We start from the raw sequence: 18,029 nt of genomic DNA, 5'->3' as shown, positions 1-18,029 counted from the left end.
TATTCAAAAACAAGACCATTCTAAAAAAAACTAGTCGTCATAGTTAGCACACTTTTGTTTCCACTCTGAAGGATTACTCCGATTGCAATACATCTTTCTCCTTATATTTGCTTTTCCTTCTTCTTTCTTCAAAAGTAGAAATCGTGAGGTTAAAAAAATATTGAATTGGAACAAAAATACTGCTGAAATTATTACAATGGAAAGTTTGTTGTTTTGGGATTATATTTGGCCTAGGGAGAAGCCATCCCGATTTTTCCAAAATTTTTTATATTCTATGCATTGGTGATCATTGAATTTGTATATACTCGTATTAAAATATATGTCGCATTTTTTTGCAAACAAAAACAAGTAGACGCTTATGGCAAAATTTGATTGTAAAATTTACAATATCGTTGCTATTGTAAGCGATATACCGTATATAACCCTATCTACGCTTTTCGATGCCTTGCCTTTCGCTTCAAATTATTTCTCACTCTCGGCGATTTCTTTTTCAATGACACTAAATATCCTTCCAACGACCATACTGTTAAGTCTGAATATAAGGAAAGAGTTATTTTATTTCGAAATTAGGGATCAGAAACAAATATTAATTATCGAAAGTGGCTTTATAGTGTTTCAAAATATTCTCCATTGGTATGGTTCCTATAAAACAGGCAACCATTTGCTGGAGAAGTGCTTTATGCGCAAACAAGTTTTGTTGGATTCGACTCACCTTGAAACACCCACACCATCGATTGCTGTTTACTTTCGAGCTGTACGAGTAGCCCCAGGAGAATGTACATCCAAAAGAGGTGAACTTAGACATAAACAAATTTATAACATTATTTTGGAACACCATAAGATGAGGTTAATCTGAAAGCACTAACTGGTATTCTAAAGTCGCAGAAACTTTTAAAGTTTGAAAAGTCAACTTTCTGAATATGTGATAGTTATTTTTGAGAAACGAAAATTAATTGGTGAAATTTTGGATTGAATAAAAAAACAAAATGTTAAACGCATCGGAACCAAAAAAAAAACAAAAAATAGCGACCCCTTAGAGATGAGCTACAGCGCCTGGTTTGCGGGAGGATTTTTTGTTTTGTCAATCACTAACATTTGAGGGGGTAAGAGTTGAAAAAAAAAATTAAAAATTTGTTTTGAGGCACCCTATTCTACATACTTATAACGAACATTTTCCAACGATTCTTTTTTTTTTTTTAATTTCGACATAGATTAACACAGCAACATTATTTCGAAGCACTTATTTCAGTTTTTAGCAATGAAGCTTTATCAAAGGCCAGTGTTTCTTGATGGTATGATGAATTTAATCCAGATCGTAGCTCACTTTAAGACGAATTTCGTGAAGGTTACCTAAAATCAGTTGTTGTTGCGGGAACTATTGATGCAGTGCACAAAATGATATAGCAAGATCGTCATGTGACCTATGACTGAAAGAAGGCTCGTGTTGATTCGAGATATACGACATTGAAATAGTTCAGCAAATCAAGAGACATCGGCTATGCTGGCTAGATCATGTCATCCGAATGGATGAAAACACTCCAGTTCTGAGAGTATTCTACGCAGTACCCGCCGGGGGAAGCAGAGGAAGAGGAAGACCTCCATTCGGTTGGAAAGATCAGGTTGAGAAGGACCAGGCTACACTTAGAATCTCCAATAAAAAGGAAAAAGATTCATATGTACATCAGAAATGACGAATACTCATATATCAAAAAATGTTCGGTACTTAACAAAAGTAGCTTCAATGGGTCTGAAAAAGCCAACGAAATACTAAAATGTCTTAAGTTATGTATTTGAATAGTCTCACTTGTCGACTTCCTTATACGAGTAAATATGTTTGAAGTATTTATAACCGCAAAGGCAATTTCTTTTATTGTGTTTCGACTGACATTTTGGTCAAAGTCTGACTCTTAGTTAAAATAGCCGCTCAGCAATCGTCACTATAAATCAAGTAATTATGTTTAACCATTGATTTTATGACTACAGTTATCCGCCTCAAACACACACACATATTTAGACGCATACTGCAGATATATAAGGACACATACATGTGCATAGAGAGCAAATCGTCGTGTAAATAAAACGAAACGTAGGCAATTACGTCGATGTCCTGGCTAAAGGATACACGCATTAAATTAGCCAAGTGTGGCGAATAAAATTACACAAAATAAAATACTGGCCAACAGTTGTTTGGCGCAAATTACGAAACTTAAATTACACTTGCAAAGATGCTGAGCACCGATAAGCCGGCCAAATGGAAGGGAACAGTAATAGAAAAACCTACGAGACGAAACAAAGCGAAATTTGCGCAATCTCAGCAGCACGCACACACAACCACACTCACATGTGTGATTTCAAAGGACCTAAACTGAAGTACACACGTGCAATGGCGAAAAGTATTCCGTTAAGATACTCATATTTTCCTTCGCAGCGCTGCCCAAAGTGAGGAGGGAGGTGATGTTGAGAGCAAGCGGTCCCTTGGCATAGATCAACAACAACTGATAGCACACAAACAACAAATGGCAGCCTTGCGCGACCGTTGGCGTGTTCAACTCTTGCGCTTGTGGCTTTGATGTTCGGTTGTTATTGTTGTTGTTGTGTGCTCAGATTTTAAAATGGCAAATTGATAAGCAAATGCTGAGGTGGCTAAAAAAGAATTCGCACATTTCTTCCCCTTGCACTGCCACCGATTTGCCCCCTCCCTCTCTGCTTCAGTGTGGCTTTGTTGGTTTGCTCATAGACCTTACAGCTGGTTTTTATTGTTGTTGGCGATTGTTAAGTGCAAAATTTACGGGCACATTTAGATGAAATAAGAAATGTTGCGATTTGCAAAACTACTAAACTACTACATTATATAACCAAATGTGGACACACATACATCTATATATCCATACTGATAAGTATGTATGTATCTCTATATATAATATTTTTACATAAATTAAATTATGTAATGGCATTACCAGTAAATTGCATATATAGTATATGTTTGTGGGCTACATAAATGCACGAGAGTCGGAGGAGAAGTTTGCACACGAAGCAGTTTTCAAGAGTTTCTCATCTTTCCGGCTATTTGTGGATTCCATCCTGAAATAACTACGTCGGCCGATGCCGATGCACAAAAACAACTTATTTTTGTCGTGGTGAAGCAGTACTTTTTACATAAGAAATAGTCTTTCAAATTTCTTGGCTTCAATTCTGAAGTCTCTGCGAACTTTGCTTGTATTTGACCACAATTTTCATCGAGTAATGTTCTTAGTTCCTCATGTTCAAACCTTTTCGACCGCCCTGCCAACTGATTCAACTTCTAAGCCAAATCCTCCACTTTTAAATCATTCAAACCATTTTTGTTGAGGTTAAGTAGATCATATTCAATATAAACTTTCTCCAAAATGCCATCAGTTTCAGTTGAGGATTTCTTCATATTCTAGTAATGAAGAATAAGTCAACTCAAAAACACTTTTTGGAACAAAGTTCGACATATTTGAGTGAAAATAAAGATCTTCATTATTAATTAATTATATATTTAATATATCAGCTACTACCACAAAACATCTTAACCAAACTTCCAAGCCTTAACTTAATTTAAGTCGTTAAATGTATTTAAATATGTCGGGACGGCGCGTACGCCATTCCCGGCTACCAAAAATTACACGCACGAGTTATTCACATTAGGAATAATCGCAGAGGTCAACCCAATCGGCAGTGCAATGATCAGGTCTCGCTCCGGAGGAACCGCCTTCATGATCACGGTTTACCTCTACGCCAGGTAAGTATGCTTTCTTCGTCTCAAATTAAAGTACTTAAGCTGATCACTACACAAAGCTGTTGAGAATTACGACGGCAAGGATATGCACGCATTTGGTGCTAAACGAAAACGGATATTCACTTACAGCTCAAGGAGAGCGAAGGAAAGGCAAGGAAGATACCCAGCGGGATATGGTAGACATTGGTAAGCGAGCAAGGTAAACGATGCAGCATGATTGTATCGCTTACCCCGACCGATGAAAATTAACACGGCGATGTCCTACGAAAAGTAACAGATCACCTTTTACGCTTACCATGGGACGAAGAATTCTTCGATGCCAAAGTAAACGAGGAATTCTTTGATTCCACAGTTAACGATGAATTCTTCGATGCCATAGTTAACGAAGATTTCTTTGATGCCAAAGTAAACGAAGAATTCTTCGATGCCACTGTTAACGATGAATTCTTCGATGCCATAGTTAACGAAGATTTCTTTGATGACAAAGTAAACGAAGAATTCTTCGATGCCACAGTTAACGATGAATTCTTCGATGCCATAGTTAACGAAGATTTCTTTGATGCCAAAGTAAACGAAGTATTCTTCGATGCCACAGTTAACGATGAATTCTTCGATGCCATAGTTAACAAAGAATTCTTCGATGTCAAGGTAAATAGGAAAAATTGCATATTCGTATGAAAATAAGTATTATGTGTACAAAAACTCACCTTATAGGCCTCTCACACTTTTTGTTAAAAAGAAAAATGCACTAGATTCAATACAATCGTTATAATGGTTTTATTTTATGCGAAATGCACTTAAAAATTGTTATAACAAAATGTTTTTAACTGAACTGAATTATTACAGATTGAAATAGTTTAAAAACGTTAAATACATATTACATATGCATATATAAAATGATCAAAGGTTGAAAACAGCAGGTTTTAAAAAACGTTAAATATACATACATATATGTATGTATACAGTCGGGTAACTAGCGGAAAGAACCGGGATGCTGCCAAAGCGGAGATGTTGGTCGCTACTCATTTAGCCATTATGGTTTTCTTTTAATTTTGTGACTGAGTCTCTTTTCGTTTTTTTTCCAAGCAACGAGACTTGAAGAAACGGCCTTTGGCGAGCTTGATACTTTTTTGAATTTGGTGAATATACTCCGATTCGATGAAGCCTTCAACTTTCACACATTCTACAAAAAAAGTTGAAAGAGTATGTTTATAAATTTGAAGCTATGTCCTTCAATGTTAAAAACATGAAAAACTTACCAAATAGTAACGCATTAAAGTGCGTAAATTCCTTCAAAGATTCCTTCACACCAAAGTAATTGTATTCCAGCAACAATTCAACTGCTATAATTTTATGCAGTGACTTTTCAATTGCATTGTGACCTAGCAGGTCTTGTATTATAGGCATCTGCAATAAAAAAAATGTTGATTTTTGAATTAAAATGTGACACTAAAGTGTAGTATTTTTAAATAAACTCACATATTTTTCCTTGTTTCCTTCCAATTCTGTGTCAAGATCTTATAATGCTTCATCCGTTTTTAATGGAAATTTATTGGTAGATTTGCGCCTGCAACTCATTGCATTTATGAGAGCATTATTTGTTGACTGCACGGTGGTTAATTTTCGCAATAGCTCATTTGTGGTGTCAACTTTTTTCGTCAATTTCTCTATATGTTGTTGCATTTCGTCAACTTTTTTTTCTAGATTGGCGATTTTGCATGAACAAGAATCTGAAAACATAAGTTAAACATATCATGTAGTGAAATATCTACTTTTCGCATCAAAAGAACTTACTTTCGTTTTCGTAATTTTCCACAACCGATTTCACGCTAAAAGACTTCAGCCCGTGGTAACTCATCTTATAGGTCCTTGCTGTGAATAATCGGTAAAAATACAAATTGATTATTGTAAGGCAGGCACATTAATTTGTATAAAATAAGTTGGACATCATAGATTTGCTCCGCTTCTTCGGTGTCAATGTTAGCTATGAAAACGCCCAGATCTTCCATCGATTTCAATGGTTCCGTAAATAGATTACAGCAGTTTTTCAAAACTTTTCCATGCATATAAACCTTGTCATCTTTCTTCGATAATCCTATAATTTGTATTGCCATACCTGCTTTGAGGTAGCAAAAATTATCCGGTAATTTATCGCTGATATTAAAATCGTTTCCATAAAATCGAATAACCTTTCCACATCTATTGACTTTTGGACCCACATATCTGTCTTTTAAAAACACGTTTTCATATTGGTATCTGTTATTTATTTGTTGTAATGTTTCTCGGGGTCTTTTGACGAATCGCTTTAGGGTTTGCAAGAAATTTTCGAAAGCATATGCTGAGAATGAATTAAGAAAACCGCACGATTGAACGGAATCCACCAAATGCAGCACTGAATGTACATTGTAACTGACTTTTTCTTCTCCATAAAAGGTTGGGAAAAGGTGCACGAAGTAATTAAGCATTTGCTTTATTTCTTCTAAATTGTTTTGATAGGTTTTTTGTGACGAAAGCAATGCGTATGCACAGTGCAACAAAGAAAAGTGATAATAAATACCGTCAGATACAATGTCTTTCAAAGCAACCATTCCCGTGTAAAGTACAAACTGTCGGAACTCTATTGCTTTCCATCTTGCAATTTCATCTAAGCTTCGTGGTTTTCGGGCAAATTCACTGGGTATGTAAGGTATGTACGAAATCAAAGTTTTCGACAGCATATTTTTCTGTTGCTTTGTCAACTGATATCCTACATTCGGACCATTAATTAGACATTTTAGCATTTTTCTAACAACTCCAAGATCTAAAAGGTGCATTGGTTCAACAGGAAAAGCGGAGACCATTCCCACACCCATTTCTTCGAGACACGATTTTTCCATTTTTTTATGATGGCCCACGCTATTTCTTGCAGCAAAGTCATCGTCAGTTCGAAGATTTTCCGTCAATGTGCTGTAAGTTATTGTATTATTTATTTTTTTACCCACTTGTGTGCACTTGCTGCATTCTTGAAAAGAGGTGTGACCCACTGTCTGACAGATAAATGCTCTTGCTGGGGCATCGCAAATAAAGCATCGCACTTTCACTTTGATTCTTCTGCCATTGACTTCCATTTCGTATTGCGTTAACGTTTTTAGCTCATAAGCAAAATCGTGTAAACAATTATTCACGTCTGCCGGTTTCTGTTTGCCTTCAAAAACACCAATTAACATCACCTTCGTATTTCTTTTTGGATGCAATTTTGCCAATATAGGCCACAAGCTTACATTTGAGCTTTTGTACAAAGGTAAGCCGTCAATACCGACATCGATTTCAAATTTATCAACGTCGCTCAACGTTATCGCGATACTCCTCAGTTGCTTTTCTAGGCCTATGTGCAAATAATTTCCTGGCGCAACAGTTCTCAACCTGCAGGTCGCTTGCCGTAAAACTCCTTTCGAAGATGTTGGTACAGAAATATTCTCCGACTGCAATATTTTTAACAAATCATCGAAGCAGCTCCTTGTGACTTTATGACGCGCAGTCCACATTTTCAATTTTTCAATTAATTTGTCACAATTCGTTTTTTGTGAACTTTCTTCTTTTTCAATAAATTCAACTTCAGCATCAATATTGTCAAAACTACAATTCATCGCATCCTCTTCAGAATTATTTTCAGCCATTCCGTAAAATTCACTACAATTCACCGCATCCTCTTCAGAATAATCTTCAGCCATTCCGTAAAATTCACTTTCTTCATTTTTAATTAATCTTCTCATATGTCTTTTCGAGAACATTCTTTTATTTTTTATACTAAGTTTAAACACAAAAATAAACAAAATTTTTAATTAAAATAGCAGCTCACCTGATCACGAGCAACTTTTTGCTTGATGATTTGACGAAATAATGAAAAAATTTACTTATAAATTTTATTCCATCAATTTCTATTTGTCGTTTTTCACGTACTTACTTGACTTGTAAATATGAAAACAGTAGAATTTAGCCGCATAGCTTACTTTTATGCATTACCTGGAATCGAAGAATTCTACATAGAATTTTCACCGAAGTATTCTTCAAAGAAAAATGTAAGCGGGGAACCATTATTCCGCATAGCTTACTTTTATGCATTACCTGGTATCGAAGAATTCTACATAGAATTTTCACGAAAGTATTCTTCAAAGAAAAATGTAAGCGGGGAACCATTATTCCGCATAGCTTACTTCTATGCATTACCTGGTATCGAAGAATTCTACATAGAATTTTCACCGAAGTATTCTTCAAAGAAAAATGTAAGCAGTGAACCATTATCCCGCTGGGTAGTGTTTACTTGCACAGAAGAAAATACGCGTATGTATTGAATATATGTACTATGTATTGGGGTTGTTTTTCGAATATGCACAAATATTGCATTCGGAAGTCTTATATTCTAATTCAATATTGAATTTTAAAGGTTATATCTTGAACATATTTATATTAAACAAAAAAATAACCATAAGTCCTATCAAAATGGTTTTGATATAATAATAATTACTATGATAAGAATTCGAATAATGTTTCAAATAAAGGGAGAATCTAAGGAAGTCATGCCATCGAAATCAAAGAATAATTTAATAATAAGATTGTAGTTGTTTCACGAGTAAATATTCAGAATTTGAGCGGTGCTTGCCTTTTTGTATTAAAAAAACATTACAAGAGTTGTATGCTTGATTGTTAGCGTTTTCTCCTATTTTCTACACTTTTGTTTTTTTTTTTTACTCTGAACAGAGTACTAAGTTTGAACCATTCAGAAGGAAACGTCGCAGACCCTTTAAAGTACATAGGTACATATGTATGTATGACCAGAGAGCCAAGATGATCCGATTTAGCCATATTAGTTAGTCCATACGCAACACAGTCCCTAAGTTTCTGAGGTATCGATTTGAAATTTTGCACAAAGAACCATACATCTTCTGCAGAACCTTTCTCTCGAAAACCAGTAACGTCGACTCATCAGATGTTGTCATCATACATGTCATTGCACTCTATAGCAGGATGAAAATAATGACTAGTCTTTGTTATTGGAGAGAGGAAAAAGAGGAGGGAGTCATGTGTAGAAGCTCACTGAAATGACGAAAGTTCTCTGGGCGCCATTTACTTGGGATTGCAGAAAAAACGATTCTTTCACACATGGCTCAAGCAGCTTCTAAGACTTCCGGTCTCAGACCAAGTATCCTCTGGGTAGCCAAAAAACATCTGTTTGAAGGCGAGCTAAAGTGAGAAGGCGAAACACCACATCCGCAGAGTTCTTCACCTGGGCTTGGGACCCGCCTCGTAAAAAACGATCCTTGAATAACGAAGTCGCTTAAACTTGACCACCTTGACATAAAATATACCGGCTCAAAGTCAAAGTTACCTTGCTTACTTATTATAACTGTACTTACTTATGTATACTTATATGTTTCTATTTTCTCATTCCAGTTGACACACTTTAAAAAAAGCCTAAAATCCGCGTGCAACTTCACTCAAGCGTAACTCCCTCTAGCAAATTTCCACCCCTGTCCTAAGTTCATAAGCTTTAGGTAAGTATTCATGTTTCTAGGTAATCGGCAAGCTCTTAAAAGTATTGTTTATTTGCGTTATGAAAATATTAAAAGGCATAAAGGCAATATTTAAATGCGTTGTGCGGATTTTTATTATTTTACAGGGAATTATCTCATTTGAGCAAAGATGCTAAAGAGCTGCGTCTCATGCAAATGTGGGGCGGGTGCGTGGCTCGGGGCAGCCACACGTTCGCCAGCGTACCGACGGATTTTATGTAATAACATAATATCCTTGAGATACACCATCAGCTCTTGCCTCTGCTGCTGCTCCCATTGCCATCGAGGATGGATGGATGGGGCCATTGTTGTTGTTAATACAATTTTTTCGTTGCTTAATATTATTATTGCTGCTGTTGTTGTTGCGTTCATATTGAACGGCAGCTCAATCTTTTTTGCATTAATACAATATTTGTTTTCGCAAACAATTTGGCTTCTCGCACCGCGCGCACTCGCCAGCCGAAGACCGAAGACGGAGTGATCCAATTTTTGAAGGATATTAATTTATGTTTTCTCCTTGCTTCGATTCCTTGCTGTGTGCGCAATGTTGTTTTTGCATTTCGCATTTCGCTCGACTTTTTTCGGCTTTTACTATACCTTTGTGCATCGTAAAATAATTGCTCTGAGGGATGTAATATTCTTGCTGCTTTGCTGCTGCATGCCACACTGTGGCATGTGGAATACAAGTATTTATAATGCCTGCAGGGTTCAACTGCACACACACACACACATACACCGTGGGGTGGAGTGAGCGCAGGAAACCGAAAAATCGACCATGACACGTTTTTTATGAATATTGCAATATTGAGTTATTATTAAATTTTTTATGGATATGCAAAGTTGTATGCCGCAATGCATTATTATGCATTTAACTGCGCCGCCGATAACTTAAAGCGGCAGTGCAGCGCGTAGTGGGGGTTGCTGGAAGTCAACAGGGAACAAAGTTGAATTGGGTTTACTTCGCTGGCTTCAACAGCAGCTTATTGAGAGTACAAAATCATTAAGGCATACATTGTTGTTGGCTTCACAGTGACTGACTGCCCAAATGACAGCGCCGAGCTACCGCAAGTCCGCCGAAGATCCATTGCTCAATCTTGGTGATTAACCCCAAGCCAGCGCGGCGTTTCGTCGAGTACCTTCTCGCATTCCTCTGCACATGCTTTTATCTATATAAGTGCTGTTATATATACTCCCTAGTTGGCATATTTGTGTGTGTATGTGTTGGTGCTACCCGCTAAATACATCAACACTTGCTCGTGTCGGCGAGGCGGGCTCATAATCACTTTCGAGTGCCACCGAAAACTTCGAAATCGCTAAAACAAACAATTCATTTCACAGAAATTTCAACATTTCAGTCATTTATTGATGTCGTTAGCGCGACTGTTTACTCAGCAATTTTTGGTTGCGACGTAATAATGACTTCGGCAGTTTGGGGCACAGTGTGTGTGTGTCATGAATAAGGTAGCCAAAATTCAATGGAATAGCTTATACATAGGTAGTACAGGGTAGGCCATTTAAAGTTGACCCATTTGTTTCTAAAAAAAAAAGAACAAAAGAAAACAATGTTTTTTGTTCATTTCAAAAATAATTTATTTTGGTCCAAGGGAATTTGTTTCAGCTAATATTTAAAAATTAGATCGCGTAAATGGGCACCTTTAGCTTTGACAGCTAAATGCACTCTTTTTTCGACATTTTCCATGACTTTGGCCAATGTTTCGGATGATATGGCGGCTGTTTCACGTCGAATGTTGGCTTTCAGTTGAGCTAAGGTCTTTGGCTTATTAGCGTATACCTTGGATTTCAAATAACCCCACAAATAAAAGTCTGGTGGCGTCAAATCTGGTGATCTCGGTGGCCAGTCAACATCACCATTTTCGTTTTCAGCCATTTCGATGGCCCATTTGCCAAAATTAAGGCGTCGCGGATAATCAGCTGGGTTTAGTTTTTGTGCCATTTGAATTTTATATGGAAACATCTTCAAATCTTTATGAATTATGCGTCGGAGAGTGGTGCGAGAGATGTCTAATTCCTGAGAGCGGCGATAACTCGATGTCGATGGAGTCTCCTCAATACTGGCTCGTACAGCTTCGATATTTTCATCAGAACGTCTTGTGCGTTGTCTGGATGCATGACTGGCATTACTGAGATTACCGGTGTTCACAAATTTTGCGTATAAAGACTTAATTGTGTTCTTAACTGGAGCACTTTTCACTTTATTTTTTTTGCGAAACGCACGTTGAGTTAACACAATTGAAAAGTTATTTTGAATATAAAGCTGAACAATTTCAGCGCGTTCTTTTGGAGTGTACTGTTCCATGGTATAAATTGTCTTCGAATGACGCTTCTAACGCGGTATGACATTAGCCGATTTGTCAGCGCTGTTAAAAGTTACAGCGTTGCCAGATGGGTCAACTTTAAATGGCCTACCCTGTAGTAATTCCCGACGGCTGATTTTAAAGAGATTCGAGAATGATACGAACAGTTCCCAGAAAATGTGTTTCTTGCTCAACCTTTAACTTTGGATCGAAGGACGGGCTCAGCTTCTTCAAGAGTAAAACTCATATCTTCAATTTTAAATTCGGAATTATTACCTATGTACGTTCGATATACTTATGTATATGTATAGTGGATATAACCTATTTTCAGATCCCTCATTTAGTTCTATTCCAAGTTCGTTGAGCGAATTTTTCTTAGACAAGGAAGTTAGTAAAAGAAATGACATCAATCAGATAAGCATCTTTGAATTTTGTAGTACTTCTAGCGGATTCATTCGGTTAACTCGGATATAACCGCGTAAGCGGTGTCTACGCTAGTAAAGAAGAGAATCTATGTTATGAATATTCAAGAAAATGTAGTTCTTAGCCTGTTTGTCCCGTATTGACCCACTGTGCACCAACCATATGTGAGCAGGAAAGCTAAAATAGCCAATCAGCATTGAGCGGCAGCTACAAATTACCCAACAGCAGCAGTACATATACGATACCTACATACCACATGTTCAGCTACACCAACAATTATGATTAAATGAGCAACTTCAACTTAACTCGAACACCGGCTTAGACTGCTGCTGAGGCTGCTTAAACAAAAGCAACACATTGTTATTGTATAACAGATGAGCTGCCGAAATTAGCAATCGTGAAATATGGAATTAACTAAAACAAAGAAGAAAGCATGTGGCGACTTCAGGCAATTGCCTTCGATCTTTAACCGAGGTCCCTCTTTTCCCCTTTTGGAACGCGCACGAAGATGAAGATCACTCAGCTGTCAAAATCATTTAAAATATTAAATCATTTAAATTTGTATGTTTACTTAAGTGAGTGAGTGTGCGTGTGTGTGCAGCATGCGGTGGCAAGTGTGGCAATTGCTGTGCTACTTGTGGCAGTCACAAGTGGCCAAGGTATACGAGTACATGTGGAAATTGGGAACTCTTTCGGGCGCTGCTTAAGTTGTAATATTTGTATAACTCTTCTTCTTCCCTTTTGTTTTTTCTGTGTACTGTTTGACTTTTTTATTTCATGCCCCATTTCGCTGTTGCACAAGTTGGCTCTTTTTCGGCAAAAAGTGATCGGTGTATGACAGGGCATTGTGTTGTCGTCATCCGGTTTTCAAAATTTACAAAAATAACAATAACTTATTAGCTCAGAGACATTGAAACATGTTATAAGTACTTGTGTAAGATATGAATATGGTACACACGCAGAGATCGTTCTCTGCAGCCGTCTTCGTTTCGTCACTTATCGTCTTGCTATGTTAGGGTTGAGCTCGTTTGTTAGAAAATACTTGGAAGACCACCGACAAGAGAAAATCAGACGAATTCTACACGAGATATGATATGAATACCTCATTAAAGTAATATAAACTCTTTTTCGCTAGTCTGTTTGATTTATGCCAATTATTTGTTCGATACACCACACCTTTGAGCTTCTATAGCATGCTCTAGTCTATTGTCAGGAAATACATATGAAAGCTATGACATGTTAATCCGGGTTCCACCTTAGCGAAGATGTCAATACTTCAAAAAAGTTATATAGGGTGATTTTTTAAGAGCTTGATAACTTTTTTTTAAAAAAAAAACGCATAAAATTTGCAAAATCTCATCGGTTCTTTATTTGAAACGTTAGATTGGTTCATGACATTTACTTTTTGAAGATAATTTCATTTAAATGTTGACCGCGGCTGCGTCTTAGGTGGTCCATTCGGAAAGTCCAATTTTGGGCAACTTTTTCGAGCATTTCGGCCGGAATAGCCCGAATTTCTTCGGAAATGTTGTCTTCCAAAGCTGGAATAGTTGCTGGCTTATTTCTGTAGACTTTAGACTTGACGTAGCCCCACAAAAAATAGTCTAAAGGCGTTAAATCGCATGATCTTGGTGGCCAACTTACGGGTCCATTTCTTGAGATGAATTGTTGTCCGAAGTTTTCCCTCAAAATGGCCATAGAATCGCGAGCTGTGTGGCATGTAGCGCCATCTTGTTGAAACCACATGTCAACCAAGTTCAGTTCTTCCATTTTTGGCAACAAAAAGTTTGTTAGCATCGAACGATAGCGATCGCCATTCACCGTAACGTTGCGTCCAACAGCATCTTTGAAAAAATACGGTCCAATGATTCCACCAGCGTACAAACCACACCAAACAGTGCATTTTTCGGGATGCATGGGCAGTTCTTGAACGGCTTCTGGTTGCTCTTCACCCCAAATGCGGCAATTTTGCTTATTTACGTAGCCATTCAACCAGAAATGAGCCTCATCGCTGAACAAAATTTGTCGATAAACACATTTCGAACCGAACACTGATTTTGGTAATAAAATTCAATGATTTGCAAGCGTTGCTCGTTAGTAAGTCTATTCATGATGAAATGTCAAAGCATACTGAGCATCTTTCTCTTTGACACCATGTCTGAAATCCCACGTGATCTGTCAAATACTAATGCATGAAAATCCTAACCTCAAAAAAATCACCCGTTATTACCTTTTACTATTCCAATCTGACTAATTTGCGCTAGCTTATTTGATTTATACCAGTTGCTTGTTCGATTCGCTATTCTTCAAATATAGCTAAATCGAAGCCATGATGAAATGTAGCGATTATCTGTTATATTCAGGGCTGATGGCTGATTACTTTTTGCAACCTTACCAAGAGCTGCTTTTACTTTTAACAATAAAATAAAAACGAAGGCATTACTTGGCCTAATTCACGATTGAACGTTATATTCTTTAAATATGGAAATATTGAATTAAGTAATTTGTCTTTAACTATCCAATATTTTACATTCAGAACATAGAAATTCTGACAATTCCATCTATCGTGGAGCCAGCAGTTGCTTCAATGACATGGTCGGGTCCAGAAATACAACTAGCAGGCGACTCGAAAGCAAAGCCTCTTCTTGAAGTATGAAAACAATGTTCGTTAACTCATTATGCTATTTCTAACTTAACAGAGGAAGATATGGGCGAACGTAATATTCCACGAGCAAGTATTTAAAGTGTTCTCAGAGGAATTGATCGAAAGTTTTTTTAGTTTTTTTTTTTGATTTAGACACGGCGAGTAACTTCAAATATTTTGGTTTACCCTGTGTGGAATTGGAGCTAACATATGAAATTACTACTACTTTGGACTGAGTAAGCAATAGAACAAACTCTACAAGTCCCTCATCATTCCCGTTCTGCTATATGGTGTACAGGCATCGCAGTCGATGGAACGATGAGCCGTACGAGATATGCGGCGATATTGACATAGCGCAGCGATTCAAGAGACAGCGACTGTGCTGTCTAGGTCATGTTGTCCGGATGAGAGAGATCTGTCCAGCTTTGAAGATTTTCGTTCCAGTAGCCGCCGATGTAAGTAGAGGAAGAAGAAGGCCTCTATTCCGTTGGAAAGATGAGGTTGAGAAGGACCTGGTTGCTTTTGGTATCTCGCCAAAAAGCAGAAAGAACTTGGCTGTAACCGCCGTAGCGGTGTCTATGTCAGTAAAGAAGAGGAAGAGGAAGAACTACATTTGCGCATTCAATCCACTCCACACTGACCTCTAGATTATTGAGGAAAATTTGGTCAATTCTAAAGCATTGAAGGTTTAATTCCAGCCAAGAAGACCGCATAGCTGCTTATTATTATATCCATGGCTCTGTCATGGCCAAAGGGTCACAATGAGACTTTTCCATTTACGAACATTTTTATCAAATGCTAAACTCTCGATTTTACATTACCTTTTTCCTTTAAAAATTTCAATAAGAAAATTTCTTTTCTAGTTCAGAGCGGGTTGTTCTTTTCGTCAGATGCCTCGTGTATTCCAGTTGTACGCGTCCTCCTCCGTTGAAGAGATTCATCCTAGAACCCAGTACCTTCGAGTCTGCGAAGTTCAAACCTATACCGTTCAGGGTATTTCTTATGGTTTTTCTTAACAAAATCAACTAATTTAGTCATGGCATCTGCTTAGCACCAAAACAGCTCAGTATAAAGCGGTATTTGATATAACGATCGCAATATGGTGATTTTTTTGAGGTTAGGATTTTCATGCATTAGTATTTGACAGATCACGTGGGATTTCAGACATGGTGTCAAAGAGAAAGATGCTCAGTATGCTTTGACATTTCATCATGAATAGACTTACTAACGAGCAACGCTTGCAAATCATTGAATTTTATTACCAAAATCAGTGTTCGGTTCGAAATGTGTTTCGCGCTTTAATTTTGTTCAGCGATGAGGCTCATTTCTGGTTGAATGGCTACGTAAATAAGCAAAATTGCCGCATTTGGGGTGAAGAGCAACCAGAAGCCGTTCAAGAACTGCCCATGCATCCCGAAAAATGCACTGTTTGGTGTGGTTTGTACGCTGGTGGAATCATTGGACCGTATTTTTTCAAAGATGCTGTTGGACGCAACGTTACGGTGAATGGCGATCGCTATCGTTCGATGCTAACAAACTTTTTGTTGCCAAAAATGGAAGAACTGAACTTGGTTGACATGTGGTTTTAACAAGATGGCGCTACATGCCACACAGCTCGCGATTCTATGGCCATTTTGAGGGAAAACTTCGGACAACAATTCATCTCAAGAAATGGACCCGTAAGTTGGCCACCAAGATCATGCGATTTAACGCCTTTAGACTATTTTTTGTGGGGCTACGTCAAGTCTAAAGTCTACAGAAATAAGCCAGCAACTATTCCAGCTTTGGAAGACAACATTTCCGAAGAAATTCGGGCTATTCCGGCCGAAATGCTCAAAAAAGTTGCCCAAAATTGGACTTTCCGAATGGACCACCTAAGACGCAGCCGCGGTCAACATTTAAATGAAATTATCTTCAAAAAGTAAATGTCATGAACCAATCTAACGTTTCAAATAAAGAACCGATGAGATTTTGCAAATTTTATGCGTTTTTTTTTAAAAAAAGTTATCAAGCTCTTAAAAAATCACCCTTTATATCAGTACTTATAGGATATATATAAATAGAATTTGGCAGCGCATAAAACTATTTGTTTATAGCACATTTAACTAAGTCATTTCCAATAAAAGTGCAATGAAAACGAGTTGCTGAGCTATTAATGACATTTTACGATGCTTTATTGCTATAATAAATTAGAAAGTCGTTTCTGCCGACGAAACGGTTAGCGCTGCGGACAGAGTACTGGAAGGGATACTGCTGGAGTGAGCGGAGCAGTAAGCCGGCGTGGAGGTGTGAAGTGTAATTATGACCTCTGAGTATCGCTTCATTGGACGCAAGCACTTTGAGTGGGCATATTACTCATTCATTTAATAAATATTGTGCTCGCAAGATTGGAACGTGTTGCTCGCTGCCGATTAGGATGTGTTGACAATTTACATGGCGGCGTTGCTAAGCGTGCTGCTGACATTATTACAGGCATATTGACATGTTTATGTGCATAATCCTTCCATAAAGTGCGCACAGTTAAAATGCCAAAAATAACTCGGAGCGTTAAAGGTATATTTATATGAAAATGTGTCGTCTGCGCGCGAGGGGCGGCACATAACTCCAAGCAACACGAGGCGGGGCATAATGAACGTTAGCACTATGCTCATACATGAGGTTTTCCATAATAGTAACAGAGCTGTAATAAACACTTTTACTTCCAAAATCACCATCCTTGCTGCTACTGCTCCGAGCCGACGTTTGCTTCATGCAGATGCGCGGCAGTTCGTGAGCTTTATTGAAAATTACATTTGTGAGAGAATTTTTATGGCGTTCGCGCCTACGGATCGCAAGTGCTAGCGCTCATCTGTAAATTGAAATTGAAATTCCGCTCGGTTGCGAGCGCGTCGGCGAGCGGCCAAAGCTGTCAATTTTCCTTAAGCGCACGATTTGCTCGTAAACATTTTCCCATGTGTACGAAAGCGCGCTGCAAATGTGAAATTAATGCAGCACCAGGAAAAAAGCGGCGAGTTTTCGGTGAATTTCTGATTGATGGCCACGTTTTAGTGTATGTTGGTGTGTGCGTTCACGAGCATTTGTCGCTCGCGCTCACTGCGAATTTTGCATTTTGCAATTTGCAATTTCAATTGCGGCCTCATTCATGTATTTGTCAATCTTTTAAGATTATTACATAACAATAAAAGTGAGTTTCGCATTTAATTATGTCCGATGGCCGGTCGCTCGGCGCTCGTTGTGTTCCCTGTGGACCGGCGCTGATTGTGCCTGCGCTTCGTGGATTGTTTAGACGACGTGTGTCGGGCTCATCAAAATTTGGCTACAAAAGACTTTTCATTTTA

At 37.9% G+C, this 18,029-nt stretch overlaps 1 protein-coding gene and 1 non-coding gene across 2 annotated transcripts; both read right to left on the bottom strand.

Annotated features, from left to right (window-relative positions):
* Nucleotides 1-3,605: 3,605 nt before the first annotated feature.
* On the bottom strand, nucleotides 3,606-3,771 carry LOC125776977 (U1 spliceosomal RNA). The gene has a single exon (XR_007422060.1). It is a non-coding gene; the product is annotated as a U1 spliceosomal RNA (small nuclear RNA).
* A 1,287-nt stretch (nucleotides 3,772-5,058) lies between these two features.
* On the bottom strand, nucleotides 5,059-6,773 carry LOC125776243 (uncharacterized). Its single transcript, XM_049447494.1, has 3 exons — nucleotides 5,555-6,773; nucleotides 5,240-5,490; nucleotides 5,059-5,167 (listed from the first exon to the last, which is right to left on the bottom strand). Exon 1 carries the CDS (start codon nucleotides 6,634-6,636, stop codon nucleotides 5,620-5,622), a length of 1,017 nt encoding a protein of 338 aa, XP_049303451.1. The 5' UTR covers nucleotides 6,637-6,773; the 3' UTR covers nucleotides 5,059-5,167; nucleotides 5,240-5,490; nucleotides 5,555-5,619.
* Nucleotides 6,774-18,029: the final 11,256 nt, after the last annotated feature.

This window comes from Bactrocera dorsalis, chromosome 2, assembly GCF_023373825.1.
Source record: "Bactrocera dorsalis isolate Fly_Bdor chromosome 2, ASM2337382v1, whole genome shotgun sequence".
In the NCBI taxonomy this organism is placed as follows: Eukaryota; Metazoa; Arthropoda; class Insecta; order Diptera; family Tephritidae; genus Bactrocera; species Bactrocera dorsalis.
Note: the sequence above shows the minus strand (reverse complement) of the source record. Positions and strands in the feature narration are given on the sequence as shown.